The 15,489-nt window shown below is 37.4% G+C and overlaps 1 protein-coding gene across 1 annotated transcript in view; it reads right to left on the reverse strand.

Moving 5' to 3' along the window:
- SLC9C2 (solute carrier family 9 member C2 (putative)) overlaps positions 1–15,489 on the reverse strand; it is a 116,630-nt gene that overhangs the window by 83,462 nt on the left and 17,679 nt on the right. Inside the window, exons 4-9 of the mRNA XM_027868629.1 lie at positions 14,005–14,133; positions 10,516–10,681; positions 9,423–9,539; positions 5,255–5,416; positions 2,550–2,649; positions 1,916–2,059 (exon numbers count right to left, since the gene is read on the reverse strand). Coding sequence (XP_027724430.1) covers positions 1,916–2,059; positions 2,550–2,649; positions 5,255–5,416; positions 9,423–9,539; positions 10,516–10,681; positions 14,005–14,133 — 818 coding nt within the window. The remainder of the gene's footprint in view (positions 1–1,915; positions 2,060–2,549; positions 2,650–5,254; positions 5,417–9,422; positions 9,540–10,515; positions 10,682–14,004; positions 14,134–15,489) is intronic.

Here is a 15,489-nt window from a genome sequence, read left to right on the forward strand (position 1 = left end):
AATATTCTCTATATCTTGTTTGGTCCTAAATTCTTCCCTTATCCATAGATCTAATAGATAAACTATTCCATACTCTCATAATTTGTTTATGATATCACCCCTTATGTCTAAATCATGTACCCATTTTGACCTTGTCTTGGTATATAGTGTGAGACATTGGTCTATACCTAGTTTGTGCCATACAGCTTTCCAATTTTCCTAACAGTTTTTGTTGAATAATAAATTTTTGTCCCAAAAGCTTGGATCTTTGAATTTATCAAACACTAAATTACTATGGGCGTTTACTACAATGTATTATGTACCTAATCTATTCCACTGATCCAGCACTCTGTTTCTTAGCCAGATTGTTTTGATAATTACTTCTTTATAATACAATTTAAGATCTGGTACATCTAGGCCACCTTCCTTCATATTTTTGCTATCCCTTAGACTCATCTATTGCGTGTATGTATGTACATATGAGTATATATCTGTATATGTTTGTGTATATGATACAAAGAGAGACTGAGAAAGAAAATAGTGAGTAAAGGTGGAGATAAATTCACAAATAGTAATTATAACTTTGAATGTGAATGGGATGTTTCCAGCAGCTCTCTTTGTGTTGGCAAAGAACTGGAAATTGCAGGGATCCCCATCAATTGGGGAATGGCTGTACAAGTTGTGGTGTATGGTTGTGATGGAATATCACTGTGCCATAAGAAATGATGAGCTCAATGATCTTAGAAAAGCATGGAAAGACTTGGATGAAATGATAAAGAGCAAAGTGAGCAGAACCAAGAGAACACTGTATACAGTAATAGCAATATTGTTTTAAGAATGACTTTGAGCAGCTAAGTAATTTTGACTATTAAAAATACACAAATTAAAAATAAAGGACATATGAAGAAAGGTGCTATCTGCATCCAAAGAATGAATTGATAGAAGTATGTATACAATAATTATATATATATATGTATACACACAATATAGATATATACATATATACCTATTTGTGTCTAATGGTAGCTATCTCTAGGGTAGGGATGGGGAGAGAGGGAAGAAAAAAAGGAAAAAGAAAAAAAAAGAAATTTACATGATGTGGGAAAGCATTAGAAGTTAGGCTTCTACAACAGAACAAGGGAATTCTGAGAAGGACTTCCAAGATCTTATGGATAGTCCCTCAACCAATCAGAAAGTGCCCCAAACATTCTGCAAAACAACTAATTCCTTAAGAAAGAGCCCTGGAGGCTAAACCCATTGGGGTCAAGGACAGGACAAAGGCTTTTCTCCACGGAGCTTGCTTAATAAGCTTATTGGATATTAACTGACACCAAGGGTGGAGATAGCTGCCATTTTTTAAGATGGGACACATGAATTGGGAGGTATTAACATGGAAAGGAGGAACATGGGATAGGCGGTTCAGAAAGAGTGTAACTCAGATGAGCTGGACCAATCCTTGCTCTGATGGGAGGAGCAGGATCATACTAACAGTATAAAAGCTAGCTCTTGCTTCTATATGGTGTGCCTCTCCCACCAAGGGGCACACCCGATTCTTGCAAGAACCATAATAAACAATTCTTCTTTCACTCCAGACTAAGTTTCATTACTAAGAGTGAGACTCCACTCAGCATTGCAACTTGGAAAGCAATGGGTTGTGGCAGCTCCCCTGGGCTAACTTCCCAACCCTGCTGAGGGAGTCCAAGGAGCTCTATTTCTAACAATTATTTTATTATATATTTAAAAGGAATAGCAAGTTGCACATAATAGATTTGCAGTTTCTTGTGCAATTATCTTTTTTTTATTATACTATGTTATGGAAATGTTTGTTTTATTACATAAATTTAAAATAAAATAAATTTAAAATAAAGTGATTTTAAAAGAAACATACAACCTGGAGAGCCTAATTTTAACAAGTTTCAATAGAATTAATTCTTACCTTGTAACATTCACTGTTACAAATAATATTATGATGAAAGTTACGTTGTGAAATTCCAAGTGCCTAACATCTTCACACCCAATCACAATGCCAATGAAAGTGAATATGAAAGATTGGCATGAAAATGACAGCATGAATAAGAACCTATGTTGGAAGGAAGCCATATTTTAATGTATTAATTTTAACTATTCATTTCACTTTTCTCATGGGCTCAGGAATCTGGCTTTCTCAGTCCACTACAAGCAAAAGTTGTTGTATCAAGAATTGTTTGAAAGAACAACAACAAAATTGGATTGCAACTCAGAGTCCAGTCCCATGATCCTCCTAACTCTCATCACCCCAATACCAAAAACCTTCTCCCCCCACTCCCCACCCCAAGTGATAACAAGAAGTCATCAAAACATAAAAAAACAGAGGTCCCAGTTCTCTGCGCTTGACTGAAGGAGGACAAGTGGCCCTCCAGCTGCAATCAAGCCTGCAGCAGACACAGCATCAGCTGATCTGGATCCAGTTCCTTAAGCGAGTTTTTTTAAGTTTAAATGACTATAGATAAAATTCAAGTTACCAAAAAGTATAAAACATAACAAAATATAATAAAATACAGCAAAAAAACATAAAATAGTAATAATCTTACTTAGAAATTGTGATATCAATCCCTGGCCTAAAGCTTAAGGAATCTAAAAGGAGCCCAAGAGCAATTAGAGCAACAACGCCTGAAAGTCCCAGAAATTCAGCTAGGGAGAAAGAGAAATGAATGAAATTAAATGTGTGAAAATCCATGCACTTTATGTTTGTTATTAAACATTCATTCAAAAATGGTTTCTCAGGACCCGGGTTCAAATTGTAGCTCTTTCATTTATTCACTGTATGTCTCTGGTCAAGTCACTTAATCCCTCTGAGCCTCAGTTGCTTCTTCTGTTTAATAGTATTTACTTTACCTGCCTCCTAGAGGTATAGTAAGAATCCAATGATATCAAGTGCATAAACCACACATCTATGTCCACTACAGACAGCTTGATAAATTGGTTATACTGCCTCAAATTAGATTCCGACATAGGGGATAAACTCTGTATGAAGTCACATAAGACCTTCTTTCCCAGGTCTCCTAATTCCAATGACATTATGCAACACTCTCATATTCTCTTAAGGCAAAATTCTCAGAAGTATCACTACCTATATTAAGGGTGTGCTGACACTAGCTTGAACCTGCTCCAGAGCTAATTGTTAAATTTTTAGCATAAACATTTTATACCTTGGAAATTAAATTTAAAAGTGTACATGGGAGATAAGAAAGAGGAAGTTTTTCCAAACACTGCTTCTGAATTTTAGTCGGGTTAGCGATACAGTCAAAAAGTAATTAAGTGTTCCCTATGTTCCAGGCATAGTGCTAAGTCCTTGACATTCAAAGAAAGGGAAAAGCATGGTCCCAGCCTTCAAGGTACTCAGGAGAGAAAACAGGCAAATAACTATGTGCATACAAGATATACAAAGTGTATGTGGAAGGTAATTTCTGAGAGAAGGCACTAGCAGTGGCAGAAAGGGGGGGTGAAAGGAGGAGTTAGGATCAGAGAAGTGGGAATGATTAGGAAAGGCCTCTTGTAGAAAGTGGGATTTAAACTGAGTCTGGAAGGAAGCCAGGAGGTGGAGGTGAAGAGGGAGAACATTACAGGCATAGAGATTCAGTCAGTCAACTGGTCAATAAGAATTTATTAAGTGTCTACTATGTGCCAGGCACTGTGCTAAATGCTGGAAATACAAAAACAAAGTCAGGAATGGAGTGTTGTGCATGAGGTATGAGTAGGCTAGTAGAGTTTGGGGAGAGAAGTGTAAAAAGATTGGAATACAAGGAAGGAGTCAGATGGTGAAGGGCTTTAAATACCAAACAGAGGGTTTTCTATTTGATCCTGAAGGTAACAGGTAAGCTTTGCAGAAAAGGGGTGGGATGGGGAAGGGACACAGTCAGACCTGAGCTTTAGGCAAAAATACTTTGGCAAGTGAGTGGAGGATAGACTGGAGTGGACAGAGACTTGAGGCAGGGAGAGCAACCAGAAGACTAATGCAACTGTCCAGGTGAGAGGTGAAGAGAACCTGTACAAAAGTGGTGGCTGCTGAGTAGAGAGAAGGGGATGTATATAGAGACATGTTGGGAAGGAAGAAACAATGAGATTTACTTCCTACTGTCCAATATAGGTATTAACAGAGTAACCAACCTGTCTGCCATCTTTCCCACCCTTGGATGCTCTCCTTTTCCTGAGGATTCTTTCTCACTCTGGTATTGAATTCCTGTACACTCTTAGTGCCAAGACAGCTAGTACCCACAAGGAATCTTGGATCCTCATAACTCTGCCCAGCCACTTCCAGGCTTGGGCTTTGCACCTGTCCTTCACTACCCCAGAATCCTACCTCTCTGATGACAAGGAAAAAGATTGAGGAAAATTAATATTGGATTGTCTTATTTAATAATCAATGTTTCTATGTGATCCATCCTTAGGCCTTCCCCAGGGGATGACTCTTGTGTTCTTGCTTTTCCTTTACCAAAATTTGGGGAAATCTATAGGGGAGACCAAGGCAATGAAAACCTGGTTGAGCCAAGATTGTTGGAGGCAGTTGTCTCTCAAGGAGCAATTAGCATTCCTTGAGGGTCAGAGATGGGTGTAACACCTGAAGGCCAACTCATCTACCAATCAGAGTTGCCTTACCTTTGCCAGGGGAGGTCCCAAGGAAGCACTGTCAGGTCCATCAGAAGGAAGACACACCTAGATTTAAGAGCCCTGTGACCCTCAGATGGGGTCTTTGGTAACTGAGAGATTAATGACCTCAATTTCTTGGTTATTGCTAGCCTAAGAAATTTATTAAATTGTGCTTGCAATTTTGTCTCTTGGAATTTTAATCTCAACAGATTTAAATGAGACACTGTTCTTACCTTATTTAATTTATTTACCTTATTTAATTGATCTTTGAGGTTATGGAGGTGGGAAGGAATTCTGAAGCTAAGGCTTAGTGGGAGACAGTAGACATTTATTCTTTAGATGAGGGTTTGGACTAGATGACCTCTGTGATTACTTCCAACTCTGGGATTCTATAATAGCTATTGGGAGTGGGTGATCAGAGAGGAAGTGATAGGAAAAGTCAAAGACAAGGGAATAAAAGGGAAATCTGGGAAGTAACTGGGGTAGCAAAAGGATGATATGAGGGGTTAAACAAAAGATATAATGGCAGAAGTGTCATAAGAAAAAAGGGTAAAGAAAAAAAAATAACAGAACCAGAAAATGATAGCGGAGAAAAAGAATAAGTAATTCACTGCTACATATTGCACATATATTTTTTCCCTTTTCTTACCAATATAGAAAGTCAAGTATACTGTTGAGAAGCAAAGAATGACATTATTCACTGTATCACCAAATATGTCTGCCAGCATGTATTGGATGATTTTTGCACTCCACGATCCCACTATGAGACTTCCAATAATCTCTATAATCATACCTCCTATTGTGTATAACTCTGTTTAAAAAAAGAAAAGAAAAGAATGACTAAATTGTAATTCTTGCATATTTCATAAGAAGCGTCTATGATATCTCCATACTTAGCTATTTGTACACTATTGTTTGACCATATTTGAAAGAGGACTGATTGAGTCAGGGGACTTGGGATCTAGTCCTGGCTCAGTCATTAACTAACTGTAAGAGACCTAACCTTTTGGGGTCCCAGTTTTCTTAACTATAAAATCTAGGAGAGGCAACCTTAGAGAATAGCACACTGGACTTAGGAGTTAGGAAGATCTGGGTTCAAATACTGACTCAGATACTTACTAGCTGTGTGACCCTGGACGAGTCACTTAACCTCTTTGAGGATCAGTTTCCCCACTGGTAAAATTAGGGAGTTGGGCTTAATGTCTTCTAAGGTGCCTTCCAATCTAAAATAAATGATTCATGACTAGATGACACCCATTGTTCCCTTCCAGGTGTATCTGAAATACTAAAAATCTGTAAATTTCCATTTCCCCACAGAAATGCTCCTTTTCAGCAGTCAGAACAGAGAGGTCAAGACAGACATTTAGTTAGAAGTGTCATTCCCCACCACCAAAATCATAGAGAAAGGACATGGAGAAAGCAACTGTTTGATTAAACGTCTGTTGAGTCCTCATTGTTTAATTCAAATATTTCTGGGTGTGTGGCTAATCTGATATTCTTCTCTTCCCATCTCTCTCAATCAATCACTGACAACTTTCACAGTCAACTCTTTTTTCCTAAATGCTAAATATATTTTCATATTAGCCATGTTGCAAAAATAAATAAATAAAAAGCAAGAAACATAAAGAAAGTGAAAAAAGTATGCTTCAATATGCACTGAGTTCATCAGTTCTCTTTCTAGAGGTAGTTACCATTTACCATCGTAAGTCCTTTGGAATTGCCTTGGATCATTGCATCCACCAGAGTAGCTAAGTCTTTCACAGTTGATCATCCTTACAATATTGCTGTTATTGTGTATAGTGTTCTGGTTCTGCTCATGCATCAGTTCACCTTGTATCAGTTCATATCAGTCTTCTCAGGTCTTTCTGAAACCATCCTGCTCATCATTTCTTATAGCACAATAGTATTCCATCACAGTCACTTACAACAACTTGTTCAGCCATTCCCCAATTGATAGGCATCCCCTCAATTTCCAATTCATTGCTATCACAAGAAGCTGCTATGAATATTTTTGCACGCATAAGTCCTTTCCCTTTTCTTTTATTTCTTTGGGATATAGGCCTGGTAATGGTATTGCTGGGTCAAAGGGTACACAGTCAAAGGGTATGCACAGTTTTACAGCCCTTTAGGCATAGTTCCAAATTGTTTTCCAGAATGGTTGGACTAGTTCACAATTCCACCAACAGTGTATTAATGCCCCAATGTTTCCACATCTCCTCCAGCTTTTATCATGTTTTTCTGTTATGTTAGACAGTCTGGTATTGTGAGGTAGTACCTCAGAGTTGTTTTAATTTGCATTTCTCTAATTAATAATGATTTACAGCATTTTTTATCTGACTATTGATAGCTTTGATTTTTTTCTTATGAAAATTGCATGTTCATATCCTTTGACCACTTATCAAGAGGGAAATGGCTTTTATTTTTATAAATCTGGCTCAGTTCCCTATATATTTGAGAAATGAGGCCTTTATCAGAGAAACTTGCTATAAATTTTTTCCACTTTACTTCTAATTTTGACCATATTAATTTTGTTGTGCAAAACCTTTTTAATTTCGTGTAATCAAAATTATCCATTTTACTTCCCATGAATCCATCTCGTGTTTACTCATAAATTCTTCCCCTACCCATGAATATGTTATGATTGAAATAAAGGTAAACTGAGGCACAAAGAGGATGTTCAGTTTATTGATAAGGCCAGCAATTACCAATAAAAGGGGTCTTCAGCTCCTCGGGAAGCAAAAAAACCCCAAATAAGGACAGATAGATCATTTTTACAGACAAAAGGAGGAGCATTCTAAAGTTAAAAGGCAGCATCGCAGATGGGGAAAGCAATATGATTGGTTACATAGTCTGAAGCATCACAGGCATGAGGAAAAATGTGATTAGTTGGAAATTAGGAATGAAAGGCTAATAATAACCCCTCCTTCATTTTGTTGCTATAGAAAACTCATTTCATGGTGTCTACCTGCATGGCTAGTTAGTGTCACAGCCATAACAGATCAGGCTTTCCTGAAAGACAGTCAGTGTTGCAATGATAACAGACCAGACTCCCTGGCATCCACCTGCACTCTTCAAGGACAACAGATTTCTTTGATGCAAAAACATTACAGTGATTATCAGGAAGGCTGAATTTCTAAACTTAACTCAGAAAGGAAAGTGAATTTTTTAATTTAACTCAGAGACAAAGCATGGGCAGCATAAAGAATAGAATCAATTACAAAAATGGAAACTATCAATTTGATTTTCTCAGGTATGACAGATAAATTTTTCTGTGCTCCTCTAATTTATATATGATAGTCTCACCTTTTATATCTAGATCATTTATCCATTTTGACCTTATTGTGATATATGGTGTGAGATGTTGATCTATGCTTATTTTCTGTCAAACTGCTTTCCAGTTTTCCCAGCAATTTTGTCAAATGGTGAGCTCTTGCCCCAAAAGCTTGGATCTTTGGGTTTATCAAACATTTGATTGCTATGGTCATTTATTACTGTGTATTGTGTACCTAATCTATTCCACTGATCCACTACTCTAATTCTTGATCAATACCAAATTGTTTTCATGATGATGGCTTTGTAATATAGTTTGAAACTTGGTACTCCTAGGCTGCCTTCTTTGACATTTTTTCATTGATTCTCTTGATATTCTTGGCCTTTTGTCATTCTAGATGAATTTTCTTACATTTTTTATAGTTTTATAAAATAATTACTTAGTAGTTTCATTGGTATTGCACTTGATAAGTAAATTAAAGTAGAATAGTCACTTCTATTATACTGGCTCACACAATCATCTCTTAAAAACACGACCTAGTTTCAGGGTAGAAAAGATCTTGGAGCTGATAAGGGGAATATGAACATAAAGCAAATTTCTATCCCTGTCTCTCCTAGATACAAAACTTAATAAACTGCCCAGTAAACCTGGGAACTCCAGAGTAAGGTTGACAAAAGTGATTTGTATCTATCTTTCCCCTAACTTTTCTTATCTCATCTCTAACATGCCTAGAGACTAATGTAAACTTACCTCCAGGATCCCTTGAGCAATAGTTCCAAGAATTTGGCAGGTCCCACTTCTTAGGTTCCAACTGGCACCTTTCAGGTCCTGATCAGACCCCTTGATTTGCCTTCACCTCAAGAATCAATCACTCTAACTTCAACTTTTAAGCCATACCCGTTAATCAATGACAGCTTAGATTCAAAGGAGTATTTCCATATTATCTAGGGTCTTTCCCCTGTGCCCTATGCATGTACCATGGCCTGGTCCAGCGTCTAATTCCATCAATGAATGACTCCTGGATGATCATTCCTGACCTCCCCTTTTATTAACTTTAACCTTCTTTACTTCAGCATTCATGTGGAAAAGGGAATGCTGCCCAAGCTGAGTTGGGAGGAAAATAATATAGAGTCAGCAGCTAAGGTCCTGCAATGAATGTGGGAGGTACAGAGGGAGGCACCTACCCTCTCTGTGCCCAGAAAAACACAAACCTAATCTTTTGGATGTGAAGGTGCTACAGTGTATAGAATGCTAGATGTGCAATTAGGAAAAACTGAATTAAAATACTGCTTCAGACCCTCATTAGTTGTGTGAACCTGAGCAAGACAATTATCCATTCTCCGCCTCAGTTTCCTCATCTGTAAAATGAAGGGGTTTGGACTAGCTGGCCTCCACAGTGCCTTCCAGTGCTAAATCTATGATTTAACTTAGGATGTCATTTTTAATTTGCCAAAAATAAAACATGAGAAAATCAGTGAAATCAAGACACCTTGAATTGCATTTAGTTCTAGAACATGTGAACATGATCAAAAGCAAAAGTTCCTACCTTTGAACACTGAAGTCCATTTTCCAAAATTTCTAACAGTCCCAAAAATTATAATACTGATACCACAGTTGATCAATGATTCTCCTCTAATAATATCAATTAATATCTTGGAAACACCTCAAAAAAAAAGAAACCATGATAAAATATACAAACTACAAGTGAATGTGGCATATGGCAAGAGTGGTTATGTGCAAGTGAACAGATATTCAAATAGAAAAATGTTAAAGAAATAAAGAAAAAATAAAACAGGACTTAGAATTTTCAATAGACTAAAATCAACAAAATGATTGTTATTTTATAGTGCTTTTAGGTATGCAAAGGGTTTTAAAAACATCATCTCATTTGAGCCTCAATTCAATTGAAAAAGCATTTATTAAACACCTACTCTGTATCAGGTACTAGGGATAAAAAGACAAAAAACAAAACTGTCCCTCCTTCCAAGAAGCTTATATTCTTCTGTCTCACCACAAGGGAGAAGGGAACTAGCATTATTAACTAATTACTATAACTAAGGGCAGCAAGGTGGCACAGTGGATTGAGTCCTGGACTTGGAATCAGGAAGACTGATCTTCCCTGAGTTCAAATCCGGCCTGACACTTCCTAGCAAATCATTTAGCCTTGTTTGCCTCAGTTTCTTTATCTGTAAAATGAGTCAGAGAAAGAAATGGCAAGCCATTCCAGCATCTTTGCCAAGAAAACCCTAAAATGGGGTCATGAAGAATCAGAAATGACTGAACAACAAAGGAGATACAAAAGATAGAGCGCCAGTCCTGGAGTCAGGAAGATGTGAGTTCAAATTCAGCCTCAGACACTAGTTGTGTGCCTCTGGGTGAGTCATTTTTGCCTCAGTTTCCTTATTTGTAAAATGAGGAGTATCAAAGCACCTACCTCTCAGAGTTGTTGTGAGGATCAAATGAGATAGTAATTGTAAAAATAATTTAGCACAGTGCCTGGCACATAGTGAGTGCTATATAAATGCTAGTTGTTATTATTATTATTGAATATAAAATGCTGATTATTTTTAGGTAATTCAGGGGATTTTCAAGTGACTTGCTCAAGAGATCAAGATAATAACATATTAAATATAACATACCTATCGTTTTCAAGGGATTCACAGATTGAAGAGGATCTGTAATGCCAATAGTAATACTAAAGAGTATGCAAGATTGAATATCCCATTTGTCCTTATTGAATTTCATAACAATGTATCCAATTAAAATGAAAGCTGCAGCAAAGCTTGTAATTCCAGTTATTAAGATCTGTGAAACCAAATTATAACATATAATTAGACTTATTTATTTTCAATAGTCAAACCTTAATTACTTATTTATATAATCACTGACCTTGTAGATGCTTTTCAAAATTGCATTCTCGTCCAATTGTCTGCCTTGAGGACAAACAACACATATATTTTTTCAAATTAAATTATACCTTATTTCTAAGACCTCAAGAGATTTTAAAAAATTTACAGCTTTGTTGGTGTAGTTTAACAATCCCCAGTGTCAAAAAGATCTTAAAACGCCACCTAAATTCCTAATGCCACAGGTTAAATTGATTTCCTCTTAAGTTCAATGCTAAAGATTGAGAAAAAGTCCTTGTTCTATCCAGTTTTTGTTGTTGTTGTTGTGGTTCAGTCATTTCAGTTGTGTCTAACTCTTCGTGACCCCATTTGGGGTTTTCTTGGCAAAGATACTGGGGTGGTTTGCCATTTCTGTCTCCAATTCATTTTACAGATGAGGAAACTGAGGCAAACAGGGTTAAGTGACTTGCTCAGGGTCACACAGCTAGTAAGTGTCTGAGGTCAGATTTGAACTCAGGAAGTTGTCTTCCTGACTCCAGGCCTGGCATTCTATCAACTGTGTCACCTAGGTACCCTTCTCCTTACCCTTCATTAATTGCAAAATGAACAGATTTTCAATGGAGAGAGGGCTTATTAGCAATGACATAATTACACGGAACTCCTCTGAAACACTGGAGCTGATGAATAATATTTATGTATAGATAAACATGCCAAATTTTAGTCATCAAAGCTAAGCTGTCTGTTGCAAACACGGAGAAAGTTGAAAACATATGCTATGGAGTTATACTGATATAACAGTCAAATAAATTGTGGGTTTGCCAGTCAAGGCATAATCATTGAGGCTCATTGGGTGGAAATATGTTTGAAATGTTAAGATGAGAAACTCTATTGCATTTGCTTTCATTTTCATTGCTATAGATTTTCTGCCACATACTATACATACCATTCAACGTTTATCTCTATTTTTTGGCATGAAAAATCAGCCTCTCCACCACCACTGCTCTTTTTGCAGAGTGACTACTGTAGCATGTAGAGAAAGGCAAATGGTTGAAGTGGGCCGTGTGGGTGGGTCTAAGGCTGAAAGTAGACCATCAAGAAGCAGGCAAATGATCTGCTGCCAATCGCCCTTCACTTTTGGCTCTATCCCCAGTTATGCCCTTCTGAAATGAGACAAAGAACTTGAAATCTTGACCTTAACCAGTTCAGATCATATGTTCATCCAATCAAATGTTGTTTGTTTGTTTTAGTTTTTTTAATTCTACCTAATAGCTCTTTCCCCTGACTGCCCCCACCTAATTTTCTATTCTTACATTTCTACATTTTTAGCACGAGTATATAATCACTTAGAAAGATCCAAATACTCCCAGAGAATGATAACTGACCATTTATTGAGGGAATCCAGCTTTTTCAAAAATCCAGGTTTTTTTTGTTTGTTTGTTTTCCCATAGGAATCTAGTGTTTTCATGACTTTACAACTCAACTGAATGCTGGCCAAAAGGAACATAATGCAATCTCCCTTTGCTTTCATGGGTCTCCTCATTCCAAAACATCATCTCCTACTCCTTTCTACCTCTCTAAAACCTACATAGTCTCTCAGCCCCAAACTCAAGCCCGCTTGCCTCCTCAGCTCATTTCAGACCAAGGCGATCTCATCCTCTTCTAAACTCCTCTCCCCACTCATTTGGAAGCATCGCCTTGTGGTATCTCCTATATTAAGTTCTGTACTGCTATTTAACTCTTCATATGTCTATGTTTTATCTCATCAACTAAGTTGTAAGTTCATCAGCAGAAATCATATTTACTATTTCTTTATATCTCTCACAAGGCTGTATACACATTTAACAAATATTAAATTTTAATTGAGTAATCCAGGCAGTAGACAAAAATTATCTTGTCTCTAGCGTTTCATACTTTCAAAATGCTATAATTGGACCTTGTTATCTCTATATAGCAATCTGCAGAAGTACAAGGTATATTGCATTGAAATGAGACAAATTATTTCCTTGATTTTCTGTTGAAGTCAAAGGAGGCTGAACAAAAGATTAATGAAGCAAAATGCCTGCTCAGTCTTCACAATGATTCTTAACATCATTGCCTCCACATGGAAGAATTCCAACCACAAAACCCAATTCTCAAAGAGAAAAGTTTACTGGCAACTACATTGGGTCATAACTGGATATAGTAGGTACCTAATAAAAATATCCATTAAATTGAAATATCTTTAGAGGTCTGAGTTTGTTGGTTTGTTTTTACTGTATCTGTGATTCCATTGGGGCACAGAGCTCCATAGCAAATGTTTGCAACTTTTGATGAAGTTTCCTGTACCACTGAAGACGTGCTCAACAACATAATCTTAGGGAATTGCTGAGGCACTGAGAGCTTAGGTGATCTGCCCAGGACTACACAGCCAATAATGTGACAGAGGAGGAAGTCAGCCCTTCCTGACTTTAAGGCTGGCTCTCTAACCATTCCTCCATACACCCTCTCTGCTCCAAAGACAACTAGTCTAATTAGAAAAATATGAATAGACAAATGGCTTTTTCCAAAAAAGTTCAAAAAAGCCATTCAGAAAATAATTATCCATTTGGTGGCTTTTTGTTGTTTTTGTTTTGTTTTGGAAGCAATTGGGGTTAAGTGACTTGCCCAGAACTAGTAAGTGTCTGAGGCAAGATTGGAACTCAGGTCCTCCTGTCTCTAGGGCTGATGCTCTATCTACTGTGCCACCAAGCTGCCCCTAGTTGATGGCTCATTAAATAAAATCTCTTCCCTTTTTTTCTTCCATCCATTACCCAGACTTGGGTTATTTGGTTATTCATTAGCATTTCACAAGAGAGAGGGATGGAAATGGGAAAAGGAATGAAGGCCAAATCAGTCCATCTGTCTATGCATAAACAATTATGGCCAGGGTGTGCCCGCGTCAAAGAAGGTTCTGTGCTCTGATTGAAGCAGAATTGCAGTAGCTTAAAAGAAATGAGATACACAAACTTAGAGACATCTCCACTCCAAATGTTCCTATGGATTATTTGTGCCTGAGCTGTGGTAGAGCATTCCAAGCTCATATTGGTGCGATCAGCCACAGTCGGACACACTGTATTTTGACTCTAACAGGGTGATGTCATTTTGGTCTTCTTCAAGAACACCAACCAAGTAGTTATGAACAGAAAGGAGACTGAAATAAATGTAGTTTGTAGAACATGTATCTTTGAGCTCCCAATATCATCCACATCCTCCATTAATACATATAATCAAGAGGTGATGAGTTTATTTGAAAATAGTTCTTACCTGCCAAAATATGTTCTTGAGTATATAAAAATCCATTTCTAAAGCAGCCATAAAGGTCATTAATGGTAAGAAAGCATTTAAAAATACGTAATTACTTGTTTTTAGAAGAGGGTAGAGAAGTTGTTGCATCTGAAGAAACAAAAGAGGAGGGGAAGAAGTTCATATGCTACTACTTGGAAGGGTTAGAATACAATGTGATACACTTTAACCAATATAGATTTTAGTGTTTTCTAATTTGGATACCCAAAGCACAGGGGAATCTCAAGGTAGTAGGGACTCCTCCAATTTCACAGATTCCCAACTAGGTTATGACTTAGTAGATCAGACCTAAGGGTTGTCTGAGGCACACCAATATTACAAAACTTGCCAAGATTTATATAAGTAGAAAGATCCAGAGAGAGATTGGGGTTTAGTTTTCCCTGACTCTAACTAAGCCCAACAATCTATCTGCCGTTGTCCGAACAAAGAAGCAAGAGCAGAACAGCTCATATAATCTCGTAGACTTAAGCTTAAAGAAATAGGTATCAGACAGATGTCTTGGGACAGAATTTAGCCACCTGCCCCATAGGCTGGATGGGGAAGTTCAGCTATAGTGTAGTGATTTCTTCCATTTGAGAAATATGAAAATATAAGAAGGCTGAAAAAGAGTCTGCTTTCTCCTCTTCACTCAAAGAACACAACGATGATGATGATGATGATGATGATGATGATGATGATGATGATGATGATGATTGATGATGATGATGATAGTTTATAGTGACATAGCACTCATAATTATAGGGGCTCTGCATATTTTTTCATCTTCATCTGCTCTTATAGTATATGAAAACACCTCTTCACGTGAATGTTTACTTGATAATTTCCATTTAGTATAGGTCTGGATCACATATAACAACACTGTTGAAAATTAGAAAGCTGGTAATCTACCCATTTGGGCACAGAGAAAAAGCAAATCCCTTACTCCAGCATTTAGTGCAGTGCCTGGGACATACTAGGAGCCTAATAATTGCTTACTGACTGATTGACTCAATCAAACCATAAAGTATTTATTAAGCACAATAATTAGATTATAAGCTCCTTGATGGCAGGGACTGTCTTTTGCCTTTTTTGTATTACCACAAGAACTTTTGAGAGGACATGGACAAGAATAGCACAAGATGGGTAGTCATGAATGGACTTTGTAGCAGGAATATCTGTCCCAGTGAGATCATAAATCCATTGGATTCCTGGAGCATCTTTTTTTGGGGGGTGAGGCAATTGAGGTTAAGTGACTTGCCCAAGGTCACACAGGTAGTGTCAAGTATCAGAGGCTGCATTTGAACTCAGGTCCACCTGACTCCAGGGCCAATGCTCTATCCACTGCACCACCTAGCTGCTCCTGGAATATTCTTTCAGGGATGCTATGTGGCTGTGAATCATAATATCACAATTTCCAAAGGATTAGGTTTGCAAGTTACCAGGAAGGCAATGGAGAGATGTATATTG

Source organism: Vombatus ursinus, unplaced genomic scaffold (assembly GCF_900497805.2).
Source record: "Vombatus ursinus unplaced genomic scaffold, bare-nosed wombat genome assembly UNPS02014789.1, whole genome shotgun sequence".
NCBI classification, from domain to species: domain Eukaryota; kingdom Metazoa; phylum Chordata; class Mammalia; order Diprotodontia; family Vombatidae; genus Vombatus; species Vombatus ursinus.